Raw genomic sequence first — 14,615 nt, forward strand, 5'->3', positions numbered from 1 at the left:
TCATTTTTTCAAACATTTCTTGCCCAGAGTCCTTCTCAAAGCATCTTTCACGTCTTTGTTCCTAAGGCTATAGATGAAGGGATTCAACATGGGAATGAAAAGGGTATAAAACATGGACAACACTTTTCCTTGGTACAGAGAAGATAGCCAAGTGGGCTGGGCATACATGAAATAAAAGGTGCCATAAAATGAAGTCACAGCCACTATGTGGGAGGTGCAGGTGGAGAAGGCTCTGTGTCTGCCTTTGGCAGAGTGAATCCTTAGGATGGTGGAGATGATATAGACGTAGGAGATGAGCACAATCAGGGAAGTACTTGCTACGATGAGGCCGCATAGGATAAATATCACAAGATTATTGATGTACATGTCGCTGCAGGAGAGACTAATCAGCGGAGGGCCGTCACAGAAGAAATGATCAATCTCAAAAGACCCACAATAATTCAGGGTAAAGGTGAAGCCTGTTTGCACCATGTAATTCACACAGCCACAGATATAGGATCCAACCACCAGCTGAACGCAAACCCACTTGGACATGGCAATGGGATACTGGAGTGGGTTGCTGATGGCAGAGTATCGATTGTAGGCCATCGCTGCCAGGAGAAATGCTTCAGTGGTGAGGAAGAGAGCAAAGAAGAAGAATTGGGTGGCACATCCCTTGTAGGAAATGGCTTTTCTCCCTGCTAGGAAGCTCACCATGGCTCTTGGGGTGATGGTGGAGGCGTAGCAGAGGTCTAAGAGCGACAGATTCATGAGAAAGAAGTACATGGGGGTCTGAAGGTGAGAGTCAGCTCTAATGATGACTACCAGGATGGTGTTTCCCAGAATGGTTGTTATGTAAATCTACGGGACCATCACAAAGGGAACAGTCTGAAACCCTGATCCTCTTCCAAACCCCAGCAAGATGAATTCTATCCCTGCTGTGTGGTTCCCCTCTCCTACTGGCTCCATTGCTGATATTTCCTTTAGAAAACAGAACAAGATAAAGGGTAAAAAAGAGTCAAATATAGAAGATACATTGAAGCTTCTCCTAAGAGTTCTTGAAACCAATGGGAATTAGACACTCAGATGTTTTGGAATATCCCAGTAGGCGCCTAAATACCTTAAAAAATCTGACACCAGGGTTTTTTCGGCGGGGTTGAAATTTTTTACTTCAAAAGCCCAAATTAATCATCTTTCCCCTATAATCATGATTCAAGACTCCTCTTCTTGGCTGAGTAAGACATGGGCAAAATCCTCCAAGGGCAATGCTATTGGTTTATAAAAGAGTGCTGGAAATGGGCCCTGTTACATCAATTATTCCACTCCTTTTAGTGTCTGAATCAATATATAAATATATGATTTATTTATTCAGCATTTCTCCTTCTGAGAGATTGAAATGGCTCTAGTTGAGAGCTTTAACCTCTGTACAGAATATCCTTACTCAGGGATATTCAATGGGCATTTTTCCTGAGTACTGACAGAGTAAAATCTGAGAACAAATGTAAGGATGCGGTATTTGCTTTTAACTACAAGTTACTTCAATTTTAGCTGGATTGTGTGTTAAGTTTTTGAGTCTGCCAACCTTACTCAGATTGAGTATTACCTTCCTCCCAGCGTATCTCCCTTGATAACAATGTTCATTTCAACTGTTCTATAATTAACCTTGCAATTACACATATTCATGGTTCATCATCTTAAATTTGAGTCTCTTCTGTCAGATGGAGGGCAGCTGGAATAAGGCCACTGGAATCTAGGTCAACAACCTACTGATGTTCAGATAATTCTGTCAAGATGTGGATGAACTTCCTAATGTCTCGGTATGGGATAAAACTGGTTGGAAAACAACAGCTAAAACAATTCACAACATATTTTTAAAGAAGTATGGACTTTGACATTTTGAAATGTTCCATGTTTTGACTAAAACCTATCAAGGAAAACCAAATAAGTCGTTTCAGGTGTGACCCGCTCTGCCAGATGGTTTTGGGAGCCCGAAGGAGTGGCTTCAATTTTTCTATGGTCTTCTTTTAAAGATCCTTGATGAGCAATTTTTCCCCACTGGCAGGCACTGACTCCAGGGAATATAACAGAGAGAATTTAATTTGGTGGGGGAAGTAGGGGAAGTAAGACAACATATTGGATTTGGGGAAAGCAGCAACTAATAAATTAACAAGTTCTCTGATGGGAGACTCCCCCAGAATATCTTAGCCCTCCTTCAGCCGATGGAAGTGGCTGATGCATTCTGGAAAATTCCCTGTACCCCTACTCGCTCCTCAGCCTTAGATGTCCCTTGCCCTACGGTGCCTGCCAGAAGTCTTTGTCAGGGCGACTCCAGATATATTCATTGTTGATGTCTTGTCCTTCTATCTCCCAACAAGGTCAATTTCACTTTACACCCCCCCTAAACTCAAAATTGAACTGCACTTTTACCAAAATGCTCCAAACTTTCATGTGAATGAAATGCAAATGAGGCTGGATCCATTCAACCAAATTCTTTGCTCTCCAATAGACAATGGCCGAGATCTCCCTCAACAGTGGAGTCCTTCCACAGCTGCAGTTCTTAACCTGCGCTGGGCCCCTCTTCCCACATTTCATCCCCAGGTGACAGTGCTCAGCTCCCTTCTTTCTGAGGCTTAGATCACAGGCTTTACAGACAGAGAGAGAGGAAGAGATTTTCCCTGGTGGACAGCACTTTTTTAAAGACATTTTTCTTCAAGGGACGGGAACGTCTTCAAAATCAAATGTCTCACTGAAATTCCTTTTGCCCGCCGTTATCACAATGATCATTTTAAAACCAGAGAGGAAATAATATTCAGGGATATCCAGGGAGATCACAGCATGTTTTAGACAGAAGCTACCTGTGTACAGAACTTTCTGTTTTTCCACCCTTGGTCATTTTTCCCTGTTCTCTGGGCTACTGTTTAACTCCACAGCAGAGGAGAGGAAGCATTTTAAAATAAATCATACATCCTCAGCAGATGGCAGGGGCTGCCACATCTGAACCCACCAGCGTATGCCACACCTGGAATTCTTTAAAATCTATCTGTCTACTGCTTAGATTTCTGGTTGACAATGTTGCTATTAAGCAGGGTTGGATTAACGCAGGGGCTTTAGAGGATGCAGCCCAGGGCCTCGGGATAATGGGGGGCCCCGCAAAAATAAATCCCCACCCCTCTCCCACGTGACATGGGCCCAGCACCCTGGCCAGGAGCCGCTCCCGGCCCCGTGCAGCACTGCGTAGCAGCAGATTCCCCCGCAGTCCTGCCCCTTCCTCCACGCCCCTCTCCCACGTGACATGGGCACAGTGTGAGCGTGCGCACCATTCAAAATCATCTCGCGTGCCATGATTGGCACGTGTGCCATAGGTTGCCAACCTCTGTTCTACCCGTGTTAAGACTACAATGTAACCACAGAACAGATTTATGTTCATTAAAAGGCATGTTTAGCATAGCGTTAATAGCCTTGATGTCATAATTGTGATCATTTTGTTTTAAATTAGGAAACGACTTTGTACAAGGGCCCCACAATATCTATTAGCCCCAGGCCCACAGGAGAGTTAATACGGCCCTGCTATTAAGGTCCTGATGCTGCAAACAAGCACTTATTCCTGTGAGTGATTTGTTTCAAACACTTGTCAGTGATGGACTAGGCATACATAATCCCTCCTCAGTGCATGAGGCTGGACTAGATGACCCCTCAAGATGCCTTCCAGCCTTCATTTCTATGATTCTCTGACAGCAGTCTCATTTAAATCAATGGGCTGATTCCTATCAATAAATGTTCTAATGTTATTTATGTGTTTCCAGGGGCTATATGTCCACCTGCATATCTCGAGAACTCATTGTGTCACAGCTGGACAGAGAATAAGGAAGAAAAACAATGAAACAGTTTGTCATAATTTGGTTTTACTTTTTCTTTTTACCCCAGATTTTTGTGCAAATTTAAAAGAACCTGGACACCCTCTGTTCTGTCTCTGTTCAATGGCAAGGATAATTTTTTCAAGGATTTGTGGCCCAAAGTCCTTCTCAAACCCTCTTTCACGTCCTTGTTCCTCAGGCTGTAGATAAAGGGATTCAACATCGGGATGACAAAGGTGTAAAACACGGATACAGCTTTCCTTGGGTACAGAGAAGATAGCCAAGTGGGCTGGAGGTACATGAAAGCTGTGGACCCATACAATAAAGTCACAGCCACCATGTGGGAGGCGCAAGGGGAGAAGGCTTTGTGCCTGCCCTCGGCAGAGCGAATCCTGAGGATGGTGGAGATGATATAGATGTAGGAGATGAGCACAGTGAGGGCAGTGCTTGCTATGATGAGTCCACATAGGATAAAAATCACAAGATTATTGACATACGTGTCGCTGCAGGAGAGATTAAGCAAGGGAGGACCATCACAGAAGAAATGATCAATCTCATTAGACCCACAATAGTTCAGGGTAAAGGTGAAGCCGGTTTGCACCAGGGCATTCACAGATCCGCAGATGTATGACCCTGCCGCCAACAGAGCACAAACCCACTTGGACATGGCGATGGGATACCGCAGCGGGTCGCAGATGGCGGTGTAGCGATCGTAGGCCATCGCTGCCAAGAGAAATGCTTCAGCGGTGAGGAAGAGAACGAAGAAGAAGAATTGGGTGGCACATCCGTTATAGGAAATGGCTTTGTTCCCTACTAGGAAGCTCGCCATGGCTCTGGGGGCGATGGTGGAGGAGTAGCAGAGGTCTAAGAGGGACAGGTTCATGAGGAAGAAGTACATGGGGGTGTGAAGATGAGAGTTGGCTCTAATGATGAGGATCAGGACAGTGTTCCCCAACATGGTTACTATGTAAATCACCAGGAATATCACAAAGGGAATCATCTGGCGGCCTGGAACATGTCCAAACCCCAGAAGGATAAATTCTGTGATTGCTGTGCGGTTCCCCTCTCTCACTGGTGCCATGGCTGTTAAATCCTTAGGAAAAGGAATGAGATACAGATTAAAGAAAGTGCAAATGAAGAAGATGTAAATGAAGGGCTTAGTGAAAAGAAAAAGGATGATGATGGGGAAAATACCCTGGTCTGAGGGTTGGCAAATGAATGTTCATTTTCCAGCTCTGCCAAAGACTCCTGGTGAGGCATTGGCCCAGGCACTTGGGCTGGGATTTCCAAAGCAGCCAAAGGGAATTGGGTGCACAACTCACATTAAATTTCAATAGGATTTGGTCACCTCAGATGAGATTTATAAAAGTGTTTATGGGCCTAATGGAATTTTCAAAAGCACCTAGGAACCAAAATCTCATTGATTTCAAGGCCAGATGGAGCCATTCTGTTGAATGCCTTTTATTCTAAATACTGAAATACACTAAATTGATCATAAATTGAGCAGGGGGTTGGACTAGATGACCTCCTGAGGTCCCTTCCAACTCTAATATTCTATAAACATAAATATAAAATATAAAACATAAATATAAACATAAATATGATCATTAAGTTGATCATAAATACATTTAAAAACCTGAGGTTTATTCCTGGAGCTCTTCTGAAAATTTTCAGCTTTGCTATTTCTGCCTCTCGGTTCCCTGTTCTGACAATGAAGATAACATTATTTCCCGATCGCACAGTGTGCTGTGCTGTCATTAATATTTTGGAAGATACATAAGTATCTTCTGAGTGATTTTCAAAGCAATCACCCAACTCCCATTGACTTTCTATAATGTTTGGATACTTACGTCTATTCAAAATTTCATCCTAGATAGATTGAATTTGATGACAAATGTGCCTTTGATTTCACTGTAAGACGATCAGGCCTTTGTAATCTATGTGAAATAAATTCCTAATAAAATTTGAGCTGCTCTTCTGGAAGGCTTCTTTCCTAGACTAGTAGCCACAGTAACCAGCTTTTCCTGGCAGTTGCAACAAAAAGCACGGTTAGTCTGCCAAGTTGAACAATTGCAGAATCTATCCACCATGTGTGAAACCAATGATTTATAAAAAGGTGGCAGAACTGGAACTTTAACATCAGCTATTCCTTTCCCTATCAGTCTAAGAATTAACATATTTGATTTATGTATTGGACTGGAGATAGGCAAACACAGCACCTACTTTAGAAAAGGGGAGCAAAGAGGATGTGGGGAATTATAGAGCAACTTCAATACCTGGAAAGATCCTCAAACAAATTATTAAACAATTAATTTGTAAAAACCTAGAGGGTAATAGGGTAATAAGGAGTGATTAATTTGTAATGCAGGACGTGCCATGCCTAAGGCCCATCAAGCCCAGCACAAATTAAGTACTAATTAGAAGGAATGGCCAGCAAGGATTTGTCAAGAGGAAATGATGCCAAAGCAACCTCTTTCCTTCTTTGGCAGGGCTGGTGACCTACTGGAAGGGGGGAACTTGTAGACGTGCTATATCTTGATTTTAACAAAACTTTAGAAACAGTTCACATGACATTCCCATTCCAGTGCTTCACCACCCTCCCAGTGAAATACTTTTTCCTAATATCCAACCTAGATCTCCCCCACTGCAACTTGAGACCATTGCTCCTAATTCTGTCATCTACCACCACTGAGAACAGCCTAGATCCATCCTCCCTGGAACACCCTTTCAGGTGGTTGAAGGCCATTATCAATCCCCCCTCACTCCTCCCTTTTGCAAACTAAACAAGACCAGTTTCCTCAGCCTCTCCTCATAAGTCATGTGCCCCAGCCCACTAATCATTTTAGTTGCCCTCCACTGGACTCTTTCCAATTTTTCCCCTCCTTCCTGGAGTCGGGTGCCCAACACTGGACACAATACTCCAAATGTGGCCTCACCAGTGCAGAAGAGAGGGGAATAAACACACTCACAGAAGACATTGAGGCTCCAACTCTGTTAAAGAGCTAGAACCTTACAGCTTATTAATTTAACTGGGGTATAGATTCACTTTCCTTGAAACACAGCATTGGACTGGTTTACAGTAAAAGTAAACAAGTTTATTAAACAAACAACTTGGTTAAGTGACACCAAATCAAAGGAATACAGACAAACAAACAAAAGCGAAAATACCCATGCTAATAGCTAAGACCTAACTTGATAAGCTAGAGCCTTTGCACAAGGTAGGTTCTTCTTCAATCTTCCTTTCCCAGCAATGGTTAATTAGCATTCAGCCAGGATCCCCGCAGATTCCAAGGTGCTGGTTTTCCTTGTCTCCTCAGGTGAAGTATAACTTAGGGGCTCACTCCCCCTGTCTTAATAATCCAGTAACCCTTTGAAATGTATTCTTCTGAAACATATCCCTGGAAAAGTCCTTTTTCCCTGATGGCTGTCTGGGGTAGTTTCCATGCTGCCTTCTGCCCTGCTAGTCATTTTTACAATGTGAATGATCTCTTCCTGCAACTGTGATACAAATGAATAGCTTGTTGAATTTGGCCACACTTGGTTTGAGGTGTGGCCCTTTTTCCTTTATCTGGAGAAAATCTGTTTATTGACTCATCCTGACATGCCAGGTTTAAACCTCTTTTAGTCAGACTTAAAAGTATAATATGAGCGAGTACCCATAATTCCACATGCAGCATTATGACATTCATTTCTTAATGATATTATTGACCAGCATGTTATCATTTTTGAATGATATCTCAGTGGATAAAAAGCTGGAGGAGGGCCAATGGCATATTCTGCATGAGGCATTGCTAGCAGGTCAAAGAGCATTTAGAATAGTCCACATATTTTGTGTAAATATTATTGCAGTAGTATGCAGGGTGCAAATACATGTGTGCCCAGATTCACTGTGGGTGCACAGCTGGTTGAAAGACCATATTCAAAGAGTAGTTGTCGAACTGGGAGGACATGTCTAGTGGGGATCCCACAGGGTCCCATTGGAGAAGATAGGTATTAATATGTGAATTGAAAGGTGGGAAAGAAACTGGTTAAATGGGAGACTACAGCGGGTCATAATGAAAAGTGAATTGTCAGGAAGGAGGGAGTTTACTAGTGGAGTTCCTCAGGGTTCAATCTTGAGACCAATCTTATTTACATCTTTCATTAATGAGCGTGGCAGAAAAAGTGGGAGTTTGCTAATAAAATTTGCAAATGACACAAAGTTGGGATGTATTACCTGAATGGAGGAGGCCTGGAATATCAGAGAAGAAGTTTGTTTGATCTTGAAAACTGGATCAATAGAAACGGAGAAGAAAGAACAACAAGAATCTTTGCTATAAACTGAAGATCTACAGTTGGAAGCACCAGAGTTGGAGAAAGACTTGGGTTTATTGGTCAATCACAGGATGATTATGACCCACCAATATGATGCATCCATGAAAAAGGCTAATTAAATCCTGGGATGCATCGGGCAAGAAATTTCCAGATGAGATAGGGAAATGTTAGTACCATTAAACAAGGCACTGCTGAGACCCCATCTGGAATAATGTGTGCAATTCTGGCCTCCCATGTTTAAGAAAGATGAGTTCAAATTAGAACCGGTGCACAGAAAGACTACTAGGATGATTGAACAAAATGGAGAACCTACTTTACAAGAGGAGACTTAAGGATATTGGCTTGTTTAGCCTAAGCAAATGAATGCTGAAGGGAAATATAACTGCTTTCTATAAATACATCTGAGGTATAAATATCAGGGAGGGAAAGGAGTTATTTACGTTAAGAGCCAAAGTTGGCACAAGAATAAATGGATACAAACTAAGTGGTGGAATCTCTATCCTTAGAGTTTTTAATGCCTTGACAAATCCCTGGCTGGGATGATTTAGTTGGGGTTGGTCCTGCTTTGAGCAGGGGGTTGGACTAGATGACCTCCTGAGGTCATTTTCTATGATTCTATGGCCATCAACAAGTTTAGATTTGAAATTAGATGAAGGTTTTGAACCATAAGAGGAGTGAAGTTCTGGAAAAGCCTCCAAGGGGAGCAGTGGAAGCAAGACACCTAACTGGTATCAAGACTGAGCTTGAAAAGCTTAAGGAGGGGATTGTGTGATGAGATTGCGTACAATGGTATGTAGCCCATCTGCGGCTGCTAGCACCAAATACCTCCAACAGCCAGTGATGGGACACTGGATGGGGAGGTCTCTAAGTTATTTCAATGAATTCTTTCCCACATATCTAGCCAATGGGTCTCTCCCACATGTGGAGTCCAGTCCATGGACCGGCACTGATCCCTGAGATCTCCCTGACACAGTATAAGAAGCCAGTCCCTGGAATCAGAAAGGTTGAGAAACACTGGTCTAACTGATTGCCAAATCTGGGGTCTGGAGGGAATTTTCCCACAGGTCATATTGGCAGACTGTAGAGGTTTTAGCTTTTCTCTGAAATGTGGAGTATGGGTCATTTGCAGGTTTGAATTAGAGTAAATGGTGGATTCTCTGTAAATTGAAGTCTTTAAATCATGATTTGAGGACTTCAATAACTCAGCCAGAGATTCAAGATCTATTGCAGGAGTGGGTAGGTGAGATCCTGCGGACTGCAATTTGCAGGAGGTCAGACTAGATGATCATGCTGGCGCCTTCTTGGCTTAATGTCTGTAAGTCTGGGTCTATCCTGGCTCCAGTACTAGTCAATATTTTCATTAATGACTTGGATAATGGAGTGGATAGTCTGCTTATAAAATTTGTGGGTGACACCAATCTGGGTGGGGTTTTCAAGCACTTTGGAGGACAGGATTAGAATTCAAAAGGTCTTGACAAATTGGAGAATTGGTCTGAAATTAATACGATGAAATTCAATAAATGAATGTGCAAAGTACTTCACTTAGGAAGAAAAAAATCAACGTTAACTCTACAAAACGGGAAATAACTGATTGGGTGGGTAGTACTGGAGTAGGACTGGAAATGATCTAAGGGTTATAGTGGAGCACAAATTGAATGCGAGTCAACAATGGATAAAGGGTAACATCATTCTGGGGTGTATTAACAGGAGTGTTGTATGCAAGACACAGGAGGTAATTGTCCCACTCTGCCTGGCACTGATGAAGCTGCAGCTGGAGCACAGTATCAGATTGTGGGCACTGTACTGCAGAAAAACTGCGGACAAATTGAAAAGAATCCCAAGGACAGCAAGAAAAGAAATAAAAGGTTTAGAAAACCTGACCTATGAGGAAAAATTAAAAGAACTGGGCATGTTTAGTCTTGAGAAAAGACGACTGGGAGCCTTCAAAGAGGTAAAGGGCTGTTCTATAGAGAAATGTGATTAATTGTTCTCCATGTCCACTGAAGACAGAACAAGAAGTAAAGGGTTTAATCTGCAGCCAGGGAGAGTTAGGTTAGATATTAGGAAAATCTTTCCTGCTATGTGGATTGTTAAACTCTGAGACATGCTTCCAAGGGAGGTTGTGGAATCCCTGTCATAGAAGGTTTTAAAAAAACAATTGGACAAGCACCGGTCAGGGATGTTCTAGGTTTATTTTGTCCTGCCTCAACACTGGGGGATAGGCTAAATTACTTCTCAAGGTCTCTTCCAGCCCTAGATTTCTATTATTTCAATGATTATATCTTCTCCTGTAAGATTTTAAGAGTTCCATTTGTGAGCTTTTACCTTTATAGAAAATATACTCTCTCCTTATAAAGGTAAACTCAAAGGGAGTTTTGTCTGAGGAAGGAAGCAGTAAAGTTTTAGTAAGAATGTGAGGACATGGGATTTTATTTTAACTAAAAGATACTGCAACAGAAGTTGGATACTGACATTTAGCGTCAGATTCTGTCACCATTGCTCACACTGTGTAGTAGCTTATTGCCAGAGTAGTTCCCTTGTTAAGTGGATATTTCTTTTCCACTGTACTAGGCTTAAAATTGTAAGGATATTCTCAGATTGCCTCTGTAGACATGCTTCTCTTCCATCAGATGAGTGGCAGCTGGGATCTTGTCACTGGCATCTAGGGCAACACCTGAAGATGTTCAGAGAATCGTAGGAAGATGCAGAGATGTCTCTGTTTCTCTGTTTCCAGTTAAGTGTTAATACTGCCTCACACTAGATTATTGATGCTGGGATTTTCAGTGGGGTTCATCGTTTATTGAACTGACTGAGCTAGCAATTTTCAGTCTCTACCGTGTACCGTAGATTATTTTTTTGGAGGGAAACCATTGAAAGTCTTCTTTCATTCCCTTTTTTCTCCATTTCAGCCCTTTCCCAAGCCCTCCCACCAGCCCAATCTGTCCTTATACTCTTGAAGGATGTTAGTGCTATTAAGACATTCATTTCAAATGGATATCTTTGAATAAGGAGGTTAATTACCTTTGAAGACACCTGGAAAGGTTCATTAGTCCATCCCCCTGAGCAGAGATAGGACCAAGTACACCTAGATCATCCCTGACACATGTTTGTATAACTTATTGTTATAAAACCTCCAATGACAGAAATTCCAGAGCCTCCCTTCAGATCATATTCTAGTTCTTAAATATCCCTATAGATAGAAACTTTCACCTGCTATCTAACCTATATCACCTCTGCTGCAAATTAAGCCAGTTTCTTCCTGTCCTATATTCACTGTACATGGAGAACAATTGATCTCTGTCTTCTTTATAACACCTCTTAACATATCTGAAGACTGTTTTCAGGTGTCCCCCTCTCTCCAGTCTTTTTTCTCAAGAGTAAATATGCCCAGTTTTAAAAATTTTCTTCAGAGGTCAAGTTTTCTAAACCTTATATTGTTTTTGTTGCTCTCCTGGACTCATCTTTGCCCACATTGTCCACATCTTTCTTAAAGTGTGGTGCCCAAAACTGACAGTGTACTACAGCTGAGGCCTCAACAATGACAAGCAAAGCAGAACAATCACCTCTCATATCTTACAGATAATACTCCTGCTAGGATATCCCAGAATATTGGCCTTTTACACAATTGTGTCACATTGTTCATTCATATTCAATTTGTGATACACTGTAACCCCCAGATTCTTTTCAGGAATTCTACAACATAGCCAGTTGTTTCCCACTTTATAGTTGTGCTTTTTTAAAATTCCTCAGTGCACTACTTTTCACTTTTCTTTACCGAATTTTGTCTTGTTGATTTCAGACCAAGTCTTCAACTTGTCAACATCCCTTTGAATTCTAGTCCTGTCCTCCAAAGTGCTTGGGAACCTCACCCTGCTTGATGTTATTCACACATTTTATAAGCATACTCTCCACTCTATTATCCAAGTCATTAATTAAAATACTGAATAATACTAGATGAGAGCAGAGCCCTTCAGGATCTCACAAGATATATCCCCCCATCTTGATGGCAACCATTGATAATGACTCTTTGAGTAAAGTTTTTCAGTTTTGTACCTACCTTATAGTAATTTCATCTAGACCACATTTCCCTACTTTGCTTATGAGAATATCATGTGAAACATTCAAAATAGATCACATCTATCGCTTCCCCCATCCACTAGGTCAGCAACCCTGTCAAAGAAGGAAATTAGATTGCTTTGGCATTAAATACCTCAGCCTTCTTGTTATGATCCTTTATTGGCTTTCCTTTCCCACTCAGTAGATGCACTATACGTTCCTTCATCCATCTCTTGCTCCTAACGTCATATTAAAGAACCTTTTCTTAGTGCCCTTTGTACTCATCATTAACAATCTGTCTGTTCCACTTTTGGGGATTCCTTTTTTATTTTCAGGACATTAAAGCTCTCCTGTTTGAACCATATTGGCCTCTTACTATCCTTCCTATCTTTCCTTCACAGCGGAATAGTTTGCTGTTGCACCTTTAATATTGTATCTTGGAGAAACTGCCAGCTCTCACGAACTCATTTTCCCCTTCGATTTTCTTCTCATGGAACCTTACTTGCCAGTTCTCTGGGTTTCTTAGTCTGTTTTTTTAAAAATTACATTGTCCTTATTCTGCTGTTTTCATTCCTTCCTTTCCTTAAAATCATTACATTTATTATTTCATGATCACTTTTACTCAAATTGCCTTCAGATGCTCAACCAATTCCTTCCTCTTAGCCTGGATCAAGTCTAAAATGACCGTCCCCCTGATTTTTTTCTCCACCTTCTGAAAAAAAAAAACACTTTTCCCCTGCATGTTCCAAAAATATGCCAAATATTTTGTATTTTGTCATATTACTTTTACAAAAAAAGTCTGAGTAATTAAAATCCCCCATTACTATTAGGTCTTGTGGTTTGGACATTTTTGTTAATTGTTCTAGAAATGCCTCATCTAATTCCTCTTCCTCATTTGGTGGTGTTTAGTAGGCCAGGACATCATCCCTGTGTTTTTTTATAACCTTTTAGCTTTACTCAGAGACCTTCAACCTCTGCTCTCCTGCTGGACCTCAGAACAAGAGTACATGCTCTTCATATATAATGCAAAACCTCCTTTTTCCCCTTGCCTGTCGTTCCTGAAAATTCCATCAAGTCTCTGTGGTGCCATTAAGTCATCGTGGTGTATGAGGAGGCAAAAATACCAGCTACTTCTTGCTCTTTCATCTAGTAGACAAAGACATAACAAGAACCAATGACTGGACATAAAAACCAAGTAACTTCATATTAGAAATAAAGTGCAGATTTTTAACAGTGAGGGAGAGTAGCCATTGGAACAAACTACCAAGGGAGATTGGATTCTCTCTCTCTTCATGTCTTTTTATTAAGACTGGATAACTGCCCGGAAGATATCCTTTAGTCTAACTTAAGTTGTTGGGCTCAATACAGGGTAATGGGGTGAGATTCTATAGCTGGCATTTTGCATAAGGTCAGGTTAGACGATCTCAGGGTCCCCTCTGGCATTATCATCTATTAATCTACAAATCTATGTTATCACCCTAAAGCAGCAAATTATTTAATTTAAGGCGGTTTTAAAAAGTCTTACAAGCTACTCATTTGGGAGCCATTGTCATGTGGATTCAACCAGGCACAGTGAAACTCATTCACACTCATACTGCCTCCACCCAATACTTCGCTATTAAAAATGCATATTAGCATAGTTTACGTTAGCATGTAGCCCTGATGGCAGACATTGAAAAGGATAAAAGTTACGTACTTAAGAAAGTCCTTTGAACTTCATGAAGCTTATGACATGTCTTGAATATTGTTGGCTGTTGATGGTGATTGTCTCTGCTCCGCTAACTCTTTTGTCAGCCTGTGAAAATTATCTGAAGTTTCTGAAGTTATTGGTTCCTTCACCCTGCTGGTGGACAGCCACAGATGATGGAGAAATGCCTCTTCACCTAGTCCCGTGGCTTCTGGAGATAAAAATACAATAAAATAAGCTGATGACCGATCTCTGACACAGCTTCTTAAAGTTTCATGGTTTTATTTTCCCTCCCTTCCGTGATTCCCCCAGAGGCCCCAGGACAAATCAGATTTCCCCCTACAATTTACTAGGCCATTCAACCAATAGGTTGCTATCAAACTCAAGATGGTAGGTGGAGTTTCTCTCAATTTTAGAGACATCATCTGAAAACTCAGCAGCTTCAGCACTGTACAACTAAACATTCCTGATTGTCTATTTCCAAACACGGCAATGTGTATTACACATTGATCTTATTTTTCTCAGAGAAATCCAAAAGGGAACCATAACTTAAAATAACAAGTTTTACTTTAAAAACATGTCTCCTTCTTCTATGTACGTAGCAGAAAAGGCTGCATCAAAAATACGGGGTTTGGGGATGGGTCTTCTGATTCACTTCATGGTCAGAATCAGCTCCATTTACTCCCATAGAGTTACTCCTGATTTACACCAGGATGAGTGAGAGG

The 14,615-nt window shown here is 41.4% G+C and overlaps 1 protein-coding gene and 1 pseudogene across 1 annotated transcript; both read right to left on the reverse strand.

Moving 5' to 3' along the window:
- On the reverse strand, nt 1-951 carry LOC137150682 (olfactory receptor 9S13-like; annotated as a pseudogene).
- Nucleotides 952-3,894: 2,943 nt separating this feature from the next.
- LOC137150673 (olfactory receptor 5AR1-like) lies at nt 3,895-4,917 on the reverse strand. Its single transcript, XM_067544653.1, has one exon. The coding sequence runs from the start codon at nt 4,912-4,914 to the stop codon at nt 3,895-3,897; it is 1,020 nt and encodes a 339-aa protein (XP_067400754.1). The 5' UTR covers nt 4,915-4,917.
- Nucleotides 4,918-14,615: the final 9,698 nt, after the last annotated feature.

The sequence above is a fragment of the Emydura macquarii genome, unplaced genomic scaffold (genome assembly GCF_026122565.2).
Source record: "Emydura macquarii macquarii isolate MOO-44397 ecotype Brisbane River unplaced genomic scaffold, CSIRO-AGI_Emac_v2 contig_1008, whole genome shotgun sequence".
NCBI classification, from domain to species: Eukaryota; Metazoa; Chordata; order Testudines; family Chelidae; genus Emydura; species Emydura macquarii.

Excerpts from the sequence above, each read along its gene's own strand:
- LOC137150673 (XM_067544653.1), bottom strand. The coding sequence starts at position 4,914 with ATGGCACCAGTGAGAGAGGGGAACCGCACAGCAATCACAGAATTTATC.